Consider the following 15,737-nt stretch of genomic DNA (forward strand, 5'->3'; position numbering starts at 1 on the left):
GGTTCTGTTAGTCCTGGCCCCAGCCCCTGATGTATCACTGTTTTCCTTATGCCTGTGCCTTTCATTTGTTAAAAGATCCCGGAGCCTTTAGATGGATGAGGCTGTAAATCATGGCAGGGCCACGGCTTCCTCTTGTCTGACCACTGGGAGGTTAAGCAGGAAAGAAATTTAGGCAAAATGAGGGTGTCCTGGGTATCATTTTTCTTCTCAGAGTAAAAGCTTCTGGGGGAACTTTGTTTTTTCAGCCATGGCACAACAAATGAGGCTGAAAGGGCTAAATTAATTTAATGTGGGGAATCATGGAATGGTTTGGGTTGGAAGGGCCATCTTGTTCCACCCCCTGCTACGGGCAGGGACATCTTCCACCAGCCCAGGTTGCTCCAAACCCTGTCCAACCTGGACAACCTTGGACACTTCCAGGGCTTGGGCAGCCACAGCTTCTCCGGGCAACCTGTGCCAGGGCCTGCCCACCCTCACAGGGAACAATTCCTTCCCAATATCCAACCTAAATTTCCCCTCTTTTGGTTTGAACCCATTCTCCATGTCCTGTCACTGCAGTTCCTGATGCAGAGTCCCTTCCTGGCTGCCTTGGAGCCCCTTTGGATCCTGGAAGGTGCTCTGAGGTCACCACACAACCTTTTCTCCTCCAGGCTGAACAGCCCCAACTTTCTCAGCCTTTACATGGAGTTTATGTACCTCTTTTTTATTTTTCTCCTCCTGCAAGATTAATTTGCAGGATGTTTGATGTAGCCAGGTAGAAACCAGGGAGATACTGGGCAGCTGGACATCCTGGAGGGAGCTCCTCACTGAGAAGAAGTGGCAGCAGCACATCCTGTTGGTCACATTTGGGTGCAGCTGGGGCTGAGTTTGGGAAGCAAATCTGTAGAGGAAATCCTTTAAACCCTTGGAAGGTGATTTATGCCAGTGGCAGCAGCACCTCTGCTGAGCCCTGATTCCAGGGAATCTGGCTGTATCCATGGGTTTCTCATCTGTAGGTTCTCTTCTTTGGGAATTCACACCAGGGAATGACTCTTCATTTTTTTTGACAGTGGAAAAAAAAGGGCCTGAAAAGCTGGCTCTTGTCACTGCCTACTTGATTTGTTATGGAAAGGCAGGAATCTGCCTTGGATTTACTACAGGGCTTTGTGCTCAATCACCACCGCTTGGCAAGTTTGCTCTGTGCAAAGTTACCTTCTGTTCACTCCAAGCCTAAATAATAGATAGGAAAGGTTTATTAAGCAAATAAGGGCAACTCCCTGGGCTGGGAATTCCCATTTCCCCCCCCTCAGGAGTATCTGAGGCCGATCACTTGCCAAAGGGAGCGAGTCAGGGATTGCAGCTCAGGGAAAAACACGGGATTATTTTGTTTACAGGCTCTCACATAAGGGTGTGGGGAGGGAAAATCATGGTCATCTCTGGGAGGGGAAAAATGATCACTGAACTGTATTTCTGCCCTGCCAGAATGGTGTTTTGGGTGCCTTTGTCAGCTCCTGCAGTGACAGGGAGGTAGAAATGTAAATGCTTTACATGTAGAAGGACTCTTTCCGTATTTGAGGAGTGTCTTGGGTGGGATGTGTCATTTGGAATTAAATCAATTTGCTGCATTTTAAATATTGTGATGTGCTCCATAACGTAGAGAGAGTTCTTGTGGGAGAATTGGCTTGGCAGGAGATTACAGAGCACATGTCCATGTTTAAATCCTACTGAGCATTTTGAGTGGCTCCCAAATCACAGAACCATGGAATGGTTGGGACCTTAAAGCTCAGCCAGTCCCACCCCCTGTCATAGCAGGGACACCTTCCACTAGGCCAGGGTGCTCAGTCTAAGGCAGAGCCTTTCCTTGGGCCTAGTTCTGGCTTAAATGATGGCTTGTGGCAGGAGAAACTCTTTATTTAACATTTAATAGATAAAATCCTCATCTTCCATCTCCTTCCTTCCTTATGCATGAGGCTTTCCCAGCAATATTAATATTTTACTGTTGGAGAGTCTTGCTGATAAATGAAGATCAAGGCTCAAGAAATGAGCTTTTTAAACCCACCAAATGACTGGTGATTATTAGATGTAGCCTTGGAGGGCAGTTCTGATGTGTTGTAGAACCCAAGGAATTCCTTCCTGACAGCTCAGCAAACTTGAGTGTGAGGAGGCAGAAGGTGCACACAGCTTTCTCCTTCAGGAAGGACCACGTTGTGGTTGTTGGAAAAGACCTTTCTGCACAACATCCCTGAGCCTGGGAGCCCAGTTTTATCCCCAATGAGTAAGGAAGGCAATCATCTCTGCCTCTAAATATTTTACTCTCCTGCTTCCTTCTCGAAAGCTTATCAGGAACGGTTTTGTCCTTAAACCTCTGAGTCTGTCTGTGGGGGTTTTTATTACTACTTCTGATTTTTTTTTTTTTTTCTGAGGCACCTCTTATTTATTCAGGTCCAAAATAAGCCTGTTTACATCCAGGAGCAGCCCAATCCCTTTCCCTGCTCGGGAAGAAGAGTCTGACAAGTCAGGAGCGCTGGTTTCCGTAGTGATGCTGACAGTTGGTGGGCAGACTCGAAAACTGGAAGCGTTTCTATGAACTTCTTGATGAGTTTGGCACAAAAAGAGCCTTGGATGTGAAATACCCTCAGCTTTTGTGCAGACAAAATGTCCTCTGCTTGGTTTTGTTTGTTGTTTATCCATAACTCCTGTAATAAAAGCCATAAAGGGCTGACAGATTACAAGTTGCATGAAATATCCGAGCCATTATTTACACTTTGATGCTTCTTTGTGCAGACATGAGACAATAAATACCCAGAAAGTCTCAGGAGTGACACCACTTTTTGTGTGCCAGAGTTTGCTTCTCCTGCTTGGAACTGTATCCTAATACCTGGTATTCCTGGCCTTTGGGTTTTTAGTAAGCTCCAGGGGCTCAGCTGGAGGCCAGACTGCTATGGGATGCAGGGAACAGCCTTTCCTTGCAGGGTCTTGGTTGGTGGCAGAATTTTGGGGGTGCCTCAGGGGGCTTGTGGAGAGCACAAATTCTGCTGTGTGAACTCCTGGGCTGTCACTGGAGTGGGGTGGGTTTTCCTCTCCCCAATATGTGTCACTCCAGACACTGGTTTGTGGAGATATAGGGTGGTTGTGCTGTCATGGAACACTGGGGATTAAATCCTGGAGTCCCTCTCGCTCTTGGATGGGATTTAACACCCTGTTTGTTAAACCATCCTTGAGAATGTCATTGCTGTGTTAGCAGAAAAAAATCCAGTATGTTTTGGCGGTTTTCCCTTCCAATTTACTGTCCTAAATTACCAAAGGGTCAGATCAGAGTCTGAAGGGAAAAGGGATAAATTGCAGGATTACACCAAAGCAGGAATTGCTGTGTGGGCACTTGCCTCAGTTCTAACTGGTTTAACTGAGCTGTGCCACGGTGTTTAAAGTGTGATGCTGGAATCTAAGTGGTTGTAATGGTTGTAATTCACTGTCTTTGAACAGGGAGAACATGAACTCCAGGAAGGAGATGTTGGAAGGAGAGAGAACCCTGGCAGGAAGGAGGAGGAGAAGAGGGAGATGATAACGCCGGCCCTGAGGGACGCGCTCACCAAACAAGGTGAGGCTGCACAGCCCTGGGGGGGGACAGGATGGGGGTCTGGGTGGTGGACTCGGACCAGAGCAGTGGAAGAGGGTGTTCTTTGTGTGACAGATGCTGCTCTGGACCCTCAGACATGGTAGGACAGAGATCACAGAATCACAGGGTAGTTGGGGTAGGAAGAGACCTCTGGAGATCATCCAGTCCAACCCCCTGCCCAGGCAGGGTCACCTGGAGCAGGTGACACAGGAACACATCCAGGGGGCTTGGAATGTCTCCAGGGGGAGAGACTCCACACCCTCCCTGGGCAGCTGTTCCAGGGCTCTGCCACCTCCATGGGAAGAAGTTCTTCCTCATGTTGAGGTGGAACTTGTGGTTTAGTTCATGGACTGTCACTGGGCACCACTGAGAAGAGTTTGGCACCATCCTCCTGGCTCCTGCCTTGGAGATATTTGTATGGATTGGAGGGATCCCTGCTGAGTCTTCTCTTCTCTAGACTAACCAGGCCCAGCTTCCTCAGTCTCTGCTCATCAGAGAGAGCTCCAGACCCCACCTCACCTCTGTGGCCTCCAGGACCTGCTCCAGGAGCTCCCTGTGCCTGCTGTGCTGAGGAGCCAGAGCTGGGCCCAGCCCTGCAGATGTGCCTGCCCAGGCAGGTTGTTTTGAGCACTGCCAGGGCTGATGACTCCACCACTGCCCTGGGCATCTCCCTGGTGCTTCTGAGAAGGCCCTTGTGGTCACTGAGAGCTGAGCTCTGAAGTTCTCCCTGTGCCCCTGTGACTGTTGCTTTGGGACAGGGGACCCCAGCTGGGCTGTGGTACCTGTACTGACCCCTGAGAGGGACAGTGGGTGGTTTTGGCCACCCTGCCCTGCCTTTTTGGGGTGCAGGGCTCTGTGCTGGCCCTGGGTGGTGTTGGTACGGCTGTAGGAGTGTTTTCACTGTCTCACCCAGTCACTGCTGCTTTGCTTTGGGGTGTGAATGAGACTTTGCTTTTAGAAGAGGTGGCCATTTGGCAGATGAAAGCAGTGCTGGAAGGAAGGTCACCTTCCTCCCAGAATTCTTTTGTCACAAAGAACAGCTCCCTGAGGAGTTTTGATTTCCTTGTGATGCTCCAGGGACAGGAATTCATTATCCAGATTAGTGGGTCCGTATTTCTCCCTTCCTTTGGCATTCAGGGGAATGCCAGTATGGGATCAACTAGTAGGAGCTGCTGTTTCAAATCTGCATTTTCAAAGACTTGAAACTATTTTGTTTGTCTCCTTGCAGTTCCAGCTGCCTCTCCCAGCCCTCCCCTCCTCTGCTGCTCACCCAGTTCTTTAATGGTCACTCAGCAGTGAAGAAGAAAAGTTGTTTCTTTTCCATGCCATAGAACGTTTTTCCTGCCAATAACAAACCAAGAGAGGTTTTTGTGGCTATAAAAATAAACCAGCTCCCTCCTCCCCTCGGCATGGTTCCCTCCACAGATAACAAGTGCAGTGCAGTCAAAAGAGAATCTGATTTATTTAGCAGCAACTGGTTGCTTTGGGGGTGGAATCACAGAGTGGTTTGAGTTGGAAGGGACCTCAAAGCTCATCCAGTCCCACTCCCTGCCATGGGCAGGGACACCTTCCACCAGCCCAGGTTGCTCCAAGCCCCGTCCAACCTGGCCTTGGACACTTCCAGGGCTGGGGCAGCCACAGCTTCTCTGGGCAACCTGTGCCAGGGCCTGCCCACCCTCCCAGGGAAGGATTCCTTCCCAATATCCCTCCTAACCCTGCCCTCTGTGTTTGAATCCATTCCCCCTTGTCCTGGCACTACAAGCTCTTGTAAAAAGTCCTTTCCAGGATTCTCCCTGAGGGCACAATTAGCCCAAAGAGAAGGCAAACAAGCATTAGTGGTTCAGAGAAAGCTGTTCTTTGACATTGCAGTTGCATAACAGAGTTTGCCTTTGAGCAGCATCTCTTCAGACTGTTGTGACCTCTTGATTCACCTTCAAACAAATTTCCCTTGCTGTGGATAAAGTGAATATTGCTTAAGCAATGGTTTTATTTTAGCCCTGGCATTGAATCCGGGCTAAATTTAGCTGGGGTGGGGTGTGTTGTCGAGGTGTAAGCCCTTGTAGTTGCCTGGTTGCAGATACCTTGATAAAAGGTGCTCAGTTAATAGTTGCTTTTTAAAGTCCCACAGTGAGACAGCACTGATTCCATGCCATCAGTGCCTTGCATAAAACACCAACAGGGCACGGGCTCTTCAGTGCCTCCAGTGCAAGTGGAGTGGGGGAGATGCTGGCAGTGTTTGTGTGTGAGGTTTGCAGTGGTGCTCCTGATGCTTCAGCTGTTTCAAGTGTTTTAGGCACAGGCAAATAAATGAAATAAACTGAAAATAGAAGCAAACTTTCATGGAAGTGTTTCCTGTGGTTATTAGGAATTACAGGCTAATAGTAACATTTGCTTTCTGTGGTTGATGATGGAAGATTCTTGAAACACTCCCTGCTGGGATGGAAGTTTTTCTTTTTGCTTGGCCTGGGTGCCAGGAGGATTTTGGACATGGTGAAGTGCAGGGGAGCCTTCCTGGAGCTGCTGATTTTTCAGGAAGTGCATTTTCATCCTTGTTTAGCTTTAGAGGGAGTCTCAAGCTGCTGTTTTATTAGGAAAAATGACTGTAAAAAACAAACAGTGTGTGGGGGGGTTCTGTAAAACAAACAAAAAATCCAAAACAGTCTTCTGTGTGGCAGGAGAAGGTTTAGGTTGGGTCTCAGGAAAAGGTTCTTCCCCCCATGGCAGGGGGTGGGACTGAATCATCTCTAAGGTCCCTTCCAACCCAAACCATTCTGGAATCCTCTGATTCCTTACTCTGTTCGTACCCTGTGTGTCTGGATGTGGGGATGGGTCACTGATGACCCCCCCTGACACTGGATAAATTATTCTGTTGTGTCTCTGCTCCCACAGGGACAGTTTTGCTGCAGTCCTCTCGGATTGCTCTGTCTTTCCTGGTGTACAATTTAGCCCCAGGGTGTCCAGGATGCCTCTATTTTACTTGTTTCCAAAGGCAGGGAGTGTATTAGGACACAGCTCATGTCCCAAACAGCCTGGGCTGCTTCAGCAGCTGCTTCTTGTTGTGCTTTGACTTCGTGGTTGAGCTAAAAATATACTTTAGTCTGTGTTTCTCAGTGTGTTTGGGCAAGCAAGAGGCTGATTTCAGACAAATACTGAAAGCTGGGCTCCCCAACTTCGAGCTGAGGTTTCTAAAAGCATTTGGTGGCTTTTGCTGTCCCTTCCTGGGCTGAGCTTTCCGGTGCCTGCAGCTCCAAGCTCTTGTGAGCAGCTCAGCTTGGCTCCCTGTGAGCTTTCAAAGTGTCCAGGCTTTGGGAATGAGATCCAAAGGGATTTTGCAGGCTGTGTGCTCCAGGGTGTGGGATCTGGGAGGATTTTGGGTGCAGCTGTCGTACTCCAGGTGGCACCAGCAGCCCACAGCTGGGCTCAGCAGGGATTAGTGAGGCTGGTGCAGTCCCCAAAATGTGCCACACAGAAATCCAATCTTGGCCGTGGGGAGGTGAAAAATTAGCTTGCTAAACAACACTGTTAGCAAGCAGAATAAATACAGGGCCCAAAGGCAGGCACAGAGGAGATCAATTCCTCAGGAAATGTCTGTGCAAATAAAGAGTGAGCACCAGTGAAAAGGGAAGAGTCCAGGCAGCAGAAGGTGCTGAAGTCCCACCATGTGGAAGCTGCCAGGACCTGACTGCAATACTGATGTACTGGCACTGATGTAGCAACTTCTCAGGAGCACAGGAGATGGTGAAAGCTCAGTTTTGAGGGCCTGATTCTTCCCTCATGTGATGGAGCTGGTAGAATTACCCCATGTGTAATAAAGGAAATAAATGCATTTATATTTTAAGTGCATCCCTTTTTTTGGGGGGTTTGTTTTAGGTTTTGGAAGGGATTTGGAGAGTGTTGGTCCTTGAAATGAAGTCTGTTAAACTGGAGCAAAATACAGGATACATTCAGGCCAGGATGAGGTTTAGTGTCCTTTCTTCAGAAGCAGACACTTCCCACACAAGGGACAGTGCAGGCAAGTGGGAAGGTGGAGAAGGGAATGTGCCCTGAATGGCTGAAAAGTGTCTCAGTAAAACACAACAAAATAAGATCCAGATTGTAGCAACCTTTTGGATTTGATCTGACCCGAGGAACAGACTTTTACAGGCTGGCACCTTCCACCCTAAACTTCAGCCCAAGCTGACACTGATGTCCAGTTCTTAAAAATGTCCAGTTCTTGCAGATTTATTGATTCTTTCTTGTTGGTTTTTTTTTTTTTTTCCCCCACTGTGAATAAAGAATCCTAGAATCCTGGAATGGCTTGGGTTGGAAGGACATTAAAGATAATCTGACCTACCCCCCTGCCATGGGCAGGGACACCTTCCATTAGCCCAGGTTGCTCCAAGCCCTGTCCAACCTGGCCTTGGACACTTCCAGGGGTGGGGCAGCAGTTTGTCAAAGGGGCCAGATACAAGAGGCTTTCCCTCTGCTGTTGATACAGGTGAAAATATCATTGCTCTCTGAGGTTGCTCCTGTCAAGCCACAATTTGATTCAAGAAATTCTGGCCTTTGAGTATTGGAGGGTTTATATTCCCACTGCCCAGGCACCTCTGTGCTGCAAAGGAAAAGGTGCTCTTGGATTAAAATAGGCACCTTGGGCGAAGCAAAAAGCCATTTTTGAGAGTTCTTCAGCTCTTTTGTGATCAGCTGTTGAGGCTGGAATTGATTCCAGCTCCTGGCATTCCCACCTTGAACTGAGTGCTGGTCTCACTCGCTCGACACCAGGCTGGGTTTGGGCTGCCTGGGAAGCAGCTTATTCCTTTCACTAATTCAGGAGACTTTCCCTATATGTTAAAAACATTCCAGGTGTTCCTTTTGTGTACAGCAAGATGGATCTGAAGCAGCTGAAAGTCCAAGCTCCCCATCCCGTTGGGAATGACAGTGTTTTTGCACTCAGGGTGCAGTCCTGCAGTCCCTTCTCGTGGCCTCTCTCCTGCTCTGAGCTCATGGAAGCAAATCCTTCACAAGTCACGAGCCCTCTGTACTTTCAAGAGCACTTCTGCAAACAAAGAGGGAATCTAAAGTAGGTCTTGATGGGCTTGGCAAGGATTTCTTGAAGGTTGAGCAGTTCTAGGGATGAACCTGAAGGTTCCTCCTCTCATGCTTGGGCAATCTGAAAAATGCCACTGTCCAGATTGCCCTTCTTTTTGGATTTGTATAAATCCTGATATAATCTGACCAGGTTCTTCACCAATGGCATTTCTTGATGTTATTATTATTATTATAATGATTAATTTTCTCATCTTTTGGGAGGTGGCTCAAGTGCAGCAGTTGTGTTTCAGCTTTAGAAATGATCCTTAGAAGTGGTTGGTGACGGATCCTACTGTGTCACCAACCTTCAGCTCTGGCCCTTCTGAACTGCACTCCTGCAAACCAGCAGGAAATTGGGAACTTTTTTCCCCTGTAAACATTCTCCTGGTGTGAAATTCCTCTCTCTGCACTGAGCTTCAGCTTTAACAGATAATCATTGCTTCAGAGCAGAGGCTTTTCTTTAACGGGAGTGCTTGATAGAACCAGGCTCATTTGTCAGCTCTGTATTGCTCTTCTCACAACAACAGCCTTGTGAAAGCCATTAGAGTTTGTGAGGCACAGTGTGACACCAGATTGGCTTTTCCAGGCTCCTGGTGACTGCACTCCTGGACAGGGATGGCTGGGTCCTTTCTTTATGGTTCTGGGGGATTTTCAACCACTGATCTACCTGTGTTCTTTCATAATTACATTAAATAAGACACTGAGGGGCTGGAGTGTGTGCAGGGAAGGGACCGGAGCTGGGAAGGGGCTGGAGCAGCAGGAGCAGCTGAGGGAGCTGGGGGGGCTCAGCCTGGAGAAAAGGAGGCTCAGGGGGGACCTTCTGGCTCTGCAATCCCTGACAGGAGGGGGGAGCCGGGGGGGGTCGGGCTCTGCTCCCAGGGAACAGGGACAGGAGGAGAGGGAACGGCCTCAGCTGTGCCAGGGGAGGGGCAGGTTGGACATCAGGAGGAATTTCTCCATGGAAAGGGAGGTCAGGGCTGAGAGCTCAGTTGGGTCCCTCCATGAGCTCTTTGACTTTCAGAGCAACAACTTTAAAAACTGTGGTTTCCACGATGGAGTTGAAATGCTGCAATGTGGTTCCCAGGAGCTGCAGCCTGGTTTTGCCCCAGCCACTGGAGCAATCCTGAGCTGTGGCATGACCATCCCTCCCCTTCAAAGTCCCTCTCTGGGCTGTTAAACTCTAGTTGGGCTGTCAGGGTGAGCAATCTCCAAATGTTTCTCAACCTGGTGTTACTGCCTGATAACACTCTCTTCACCCCAAAGCTTGTTTTAAAGCCTAATTCATGTCTATAAAAGTGACATCTAATTTCAGGGAAGTTTGGCAGGCTTCTAGGTCATCCCAAATTTATCATCTCCAGCAGGATCAACTAATACACAGCCTCCAGATTAGATGCTCTTTGGGCCTTTAAACAGGACTTGAGCTGATTACTATGAGCCTGCTTATAATTGAAGGAATCCTCTGAATATTAGGCTGGAGAAATAATAAATAGATTGGTTTGTTCAGCTTTAGCATCTGAAGGTACTCAGGGACTGTGAGCAGTTCCATCAAGGCGACACACTGGATTGTTTGGAAGGTGCTGTATCCAAATATTCACTTAGACTTATTGCTCAGGAATAATATCCCTTAAGAGCAAAGCGGTGAATGTGTGGCTGGGGAGTGCTGGCACCCAGAGGTGCAGACTTGGGGCCAGCAGTGGGATTTGATTCCAGACAATTCCGTGGCAGAGCCAGGGGGAAGTTGTGGCAGAGCTGGTGGAAGAGCTGTTGGGGCTCTGCTCCCAGGGAACAGGGACAGGAGGAGAGGGAATGGCCTCCAGCTGTGCCAGGGGAGGGGCAGGTTGGGTACTGGGGGAAATTTCTTCATGAAAAAGGTTGTCCAGCCCTGGCACAGCTGCCCAGGGCAGTGGGGGAGTCCCCATCCCTGGGAGGTTTAACAGACATGGATGTGGCCCTTGGGGACAGGGACCAGTGGTGGCCTTGGCAGTGCTGGGGGATGGTTGGACTCTTTGATCTCAGTGGTCTTTCCAACCACAAGAGTTCCACAATTCTGTGCCACTGCTTGGGTCTTGCTTAACCTTTTCTACTGCCCTTTAGCCCAGACCCTTCTGCTGCCCCTTCCCAGCAGTGCTTCAGGAAAGAGGCTGTAAATCTCTGCTCACCAGAGGTGTAAAAAGTGTCCAGCCTTGGCCCCTGATGTTTTATCTCATTTCCAAGTGTCACAGCAGCACTCACTGCGTGGCTTTAGCAGGACCCAAGTTGTCTGTAGGGTGGCTTTAAGGAGTCCTGCTGTCCCCTCCTGTCAGCACTGCTGGGGCTCCTGGCAGCAGCCAAGAGGAGTAAACCCCTCCTCGTCCCTAAAGCTGCCTGCAGGCTCTGGGACTCTGCTTTGATGTTGAACATGGACAGTTTTCTTGGCCTTGCAAGGAAGCTGGGGCTGCTCCACATGGTGGAAGTTGAATTTCAGTAACTTAAGAGAAAATGCTGGAGCTCTGGGCTCCAGTGCTTGGCATCTTGCTCAGCTCAGCTGCTTCCTCTCCCTTCCCTCAAGCAACTCAGTAGCAAATCTAGGAGAGCATGTCCTATTTCCAATTTAACTTTCCTCCAAAGCCCATTTTAAAGCAGCCATATTACTTCTACTGACAAGTGATCTGTGAGGGAATAATCTCCCATGAATACCATTGCTGGATTTTGAAAAATGGCAAAAATAAGACTTGGGCTGTGCTGGTTGACAGCAGAGCCTGGCTCGGGCAGCTGTATCAGAGGGAGGAGGAATGCAGCATTCCTTTGAGCTCTCATCCAGAAATCCTGTAAGAACAGGAATTGTAGCAGTGCAGGGAGGTCTCAGCTGAGATTAGGCCTTGCTGGACAAGCCTGTTTGCAAAGACAAGCTGAAGATCTGGGCAGGGCAGAGCCAGGGTGGGGGAGATGTTGGGTCACAGCCAGCTGTGTGTGTGTGTGGCTGTGCCACTGCAGAGTGCCAGAACCTGCCCCAGGATCTTCTGGGTGTCATCCAGGTAAAGGTGTCCCCAATACTGCATGTGGCTTTGGGGACAGTCAGGTTTTTTTTTGGTTGGTTGGTTGGTTGGTTGGGTTTTTTTCCATGTTAGAAAAGCTGATCATGGAATGGTTTGGGTTGGAAGGGACATTAAAGATCATCCAGTTCCACCCCCTGCCATGGGCAGGGACACCTCCCACTAGCCCAGGTTGCTCCAACCTGGCCTTGGACACTTCCAGGGCTGGGGCAGCCACAGCTTCTCTGGGCAACCTGTGCCAGGGCCTGCCCACCCTCCTAGGGAACAATTCCTTCCCAATATCCCATCTAACCCTGCCCTCTGGCAGTGGGAAGCCATTCCCTGTGTCCTGTCCCTCCAAACCTTGTAAACAGTCTCTCTCCATGTTTCTTGGAGGAGGAGCAGCCTGACTCTGAGGCCCCCAAAGCCTCACCTATCTAACAACTGACCCTTTGCCGTCTCACCGAGGGTCCTGCCCGGCACCTCCTCTGTGCTGGTGTTTGTGCAGTGTCCTGTGTGTCACCTCTGGGTAAAACCACCTCTGTCCTGACCCCCCAAACCAGTGTGAGGAGCTGGGACCACACACCAGGTGAAGCAGCAGAGGAGCCAGGGCAGATCCAGCTGGCTCTGAGTGGCAGCAGCCAGGGCATCGTGCTCTGTGATCCCCCCTTGGCCATGCCTGTCTTCACACAGTTGAACTCCCATCTGCTGCAGCTGTTGGGGCATCTGCTGGCTCTGTCATTCCTGGCTGGCTCGCATGCCCCTGGAGGCCTGGGGCACTTTGGGATGCAGTCACTCTCCCTGGATTCTTGTGCCACTGCTGCCCAGGGACAAACAGGCAGGGCAGGGAATTGAGCTGCTGCTCCTTGGAGGAGCTGAGGGCCAGCTGTGCTGAGCAGAAAGGCTTTTTTTCTCTGTTCAGCTCAGGCTGCTTGGCAGGAAGAAGACCTGACAGCTAACATTTGATATTTTTTTTTCCCCATTAAAGTGTTACTATAAAGCCCAGGCAGTTGGGATGTGCTGAGTTTGGGGCCAGCCAGGGCAGTGCCATAGAAAAGCTGCCCTGTGAGTGACACAGCGAGGCATCACAAATCCCTCTTATTTTTATGCTGATTTTGAAGTGACTTTTAATCCTTGAGACATATTGGCCTCTAAGTACTTTTTTTTTTCAAAGAGGGATATAACCCAACTCGAGCAGTTTGGGTAATAATAGCACTTAGTGCTTAATGAATGTTGTGGGATTAATCCTCCTGGAGCAAGAAATTGAAATGGAATTGTGTGGATCTCGGGAATGGGGCAGGGCTGTGCCAGCAGCTTTTCCCTGGGCATGGAGGAGCAGCTCCCCCACTGTGGCTGCACCAGAACCAGGGGGATGGAGCTGGTGAGCCTGAAGGTTGGGTTTAGGCTGAGCTTTGTGTGTTGGTTCCCTTCCCCTGCCCTCACACCTGCTCTGGGGATCAGGTGTTGGTCAGACCTGCCAGTGGGGATTTGGGATCCTGGGTTCTGGGAAGAGGCTGCTGTAGGGTCACGGCTCAGGGCCAGGGAGGTGTCAGTGATTCCCTGTCCTGCTCCTCCCTTGGGCTCTGTGAGCTGTCCCACACTGGGTCAGGCCTGTAGTTCTGCCATCCTGTTCCACAGAGAGGGGGTTTCTGGCCACCCTGCTGATTGAAACAGGACTGAGCAATATAAATAAACGTCCCATTAGAAGAAACCATTCCCAGTTGGCTGAAGTCCCTTTGGTGCCACAGCCTTGGCTCTGATGTGCAGCTTTGCCGTTGCTGGGGGTGTCACCTGGGGGCCAGTGAGGAGGAGCAGCACTGAGGCTGTGATGCTTAATCCTTTAGGGCACCCACTGGTGTGGTTTATGTCTCAATTGCTGCAGGTTAACATCAGCTCTTTGTTATTTTGTGCTCTGTTTCCAGGTTACAAACTCATTGGGAGCCATTCCGGGGTGAAGCTCTGCCGCTGGACAAAGGTGAGCCCTCTTTCCTTTTCTCCTCTGGTAGATAAAACAAAGCTAGAGTCTTACTCAGGTATTTCACTTGCCTGATGAAATACCATTTAAAAAGTGTGCACAAACCCAAATTCCCCTTTTTCCAGCTCTGGTCTTGCATTTCAAGCTGTTAAAACCCCACTGTGAGGAGCGAGAATGTGAGTGTGGCAAAGAGCATCATTTGCTGCTTTTTGCTGTTATTCTGCTGTCTGCTAAAATCTCTCCTGCCTGCTGGAATGCATGGCAGGAGCAGGACACTGCAGGGGAAAGGGGGAAGGTTCCATCACCAGTGTTTTCCATCAGCAGGGTGAGGGCTCTGGAACAGGGATAACAGTCCATTGTTCCACCTGGCTGGGCACACAAGGATGTTTGAGCCTGCTGTGCTGGGCTGTGACAGTCACTGCTCCTCCACTGGTTTTCTAAATCAGATTTAGACACTGAGGTGTCACTTCTTAATGGTAAGGACTATTAAAAATTCCCCCGTGGGAGTGTGTGTGGATGTGGTTGTGTGTTTATATCTGTGGGTATGTACATATGGTAAAGGATAAATACAGATGGAAAAGGGAAACACAGATACAATTCGGGCAAGAGGCTTTTAGGGTATGTAAAAGCCCCTCAGGAAGGGGCTGGTTTCCTAAAACAGGGGAGAAACCACTGAAGAAACATCAAAAGCTGGAAAATGGCACTTGGGGACGTGGGTTAGTGGTGGGCTTGGCAGTGCTGGGTTAATGGTTGGACTCCATGGTCTTAGAAGCCTTTTCCAGCCTTAGTGGTTCTATGATATCTATGAAAACACTGCCCTCCCAGCCCTGTTGCAGCCTCTGTAACCTTTCCAAGCAGTTTGCAGACTTAAAATCATTCCCAGCAGAGGCACAAAGCCCTGGAGAGCAAACCTCAGCTGCTTCAGGGTGTTTGTAGTGTCAGTTGTCCTCTGCAGGTCCCTGAGACACTCAGAATTTGAAAGTTGATCTCTGATGTTGTACCTCTGGGGAGTAACATTGATCAGAGAATCACAGATCATTAAGGTTGGAAAAGAGCTCCAAGGTGGAGTCCAACCATCCCCAGCACTGCCAAGGCCACCACTAACAATGTCCCCTCGTGCCACATCTACAACCTTTTAAACCCTTCCATGTGTGGGGACTCCTCCACTGCCCTGGGCAGCTGTGCCAGGGCTGGACAACCCTTTCCAGGGAGAAATTTTCCCAGTTCCAGCCTGCCCCTCCCCTGGCACAGCTGAGGCTGTTCCCTCTCCTCCTGGCCCTGTTCCCTGGGAGCAGAGCCCGACCCCCCCTGGCTCCCCCCTCCTGTCAGGGATTGCAGAGCCAGAAGGTCCCCCCTGAGCCTCCTTTTCTCCAGGCTGAGCCCCCCCAGCTCCCTCAGCTGCTCCTGCTGCTCCAGCCCCTTCCCAGCTCCCTCAGGTGCTCCAGACCCTTCACCCTCCATCCAGCACAACAAAACTCCTCCAGCATTCCTGGGACGAGAACCTGTGGGAATCAGCCCCTCATTAATGTGCCAGCCCATCTCTAATTCCTGCGCTGTGGAGATGATCAGCCCTTGGTCTCCCAGCTCTGTTTTGCTGCTTGATTAACTCTGTTTATTTTGGAAAGAGCCCTTGGAATGCCAATCCCCAGCGAGTTTCTATTGTCAGTGAACTGTTTCATCAAAAAACCTTGTTCTCCTCACCCAGCCCTGTATTGTCAGGATTGTTTGTGAGATCCATCGATCCCACTGATGCTTCCCCTGCTCTCTCTCACAAATGTTTCTCTCCTCTATCATTTTTAGTGTCAGAGAAGGCCGTGAAATGTTTAAAGAAAAACTTGTCAAACTCCGCTGTTGCGACTGAGGAAAGCAGAGGAGCTGTTTTTATTAAAGAACCAGAATTTAATGCAGTGCTGTAAAGCCATTTCACAAAATAAATAGCAGCTCTATGTGCTTAGATAGGCCCACACTATTTTTAGCTTAAGCAGGAATTGAATGTAAAGGCTTCTAATAAATTGGGCTGAAATTGGTTCCAGGCAGTGGCTTTGCCTCAGGTTCACACCAGTGTGTGAGTGTCTCCAGGAGCCTCCTT

General features: G+C 49.7%; 1 protein-coding gene across 1 annotated transcript in view; it reads left to right on the forward strand.

Annotated features, from left to right (window-relative positions):
* The window catches only part of LOC126645332 (S-adenosyl-L-methionine-dependent tRNA 4-demethylwyosine synthase TYW1-like), an 83,928-nt gene that overhangs the window by 13,700 nt on the left and 54,491 nt on the right, over positions 1-15,737 (forward strand). Inside the window, 2 exon segments of the mRNA XM_050325661.1 lie at positions 3,463-3,577; positions 13,596-13,648. Of these exon segments, the coding sequence (XP_050181618.1) occupies positions 3,463-3,577; positions 13,596-13,648 (168 nt within the window).

Source organism: Myiozetetes cayanensis, unplaced genomic scaffold (genome assembly GCF_022539395.1).
Source record: "Myiozetetes cayanensis isolate MyiCay16 unplaced genomic scaffold, myiCay2020 scf30, whole genome shotgun sequence".
NCBI lineage: Eukaryota > Metazoa > Chordata > Aves > Passeriformes > Tyrannidae > Myiozetetes > Myiozetetes cayanensis.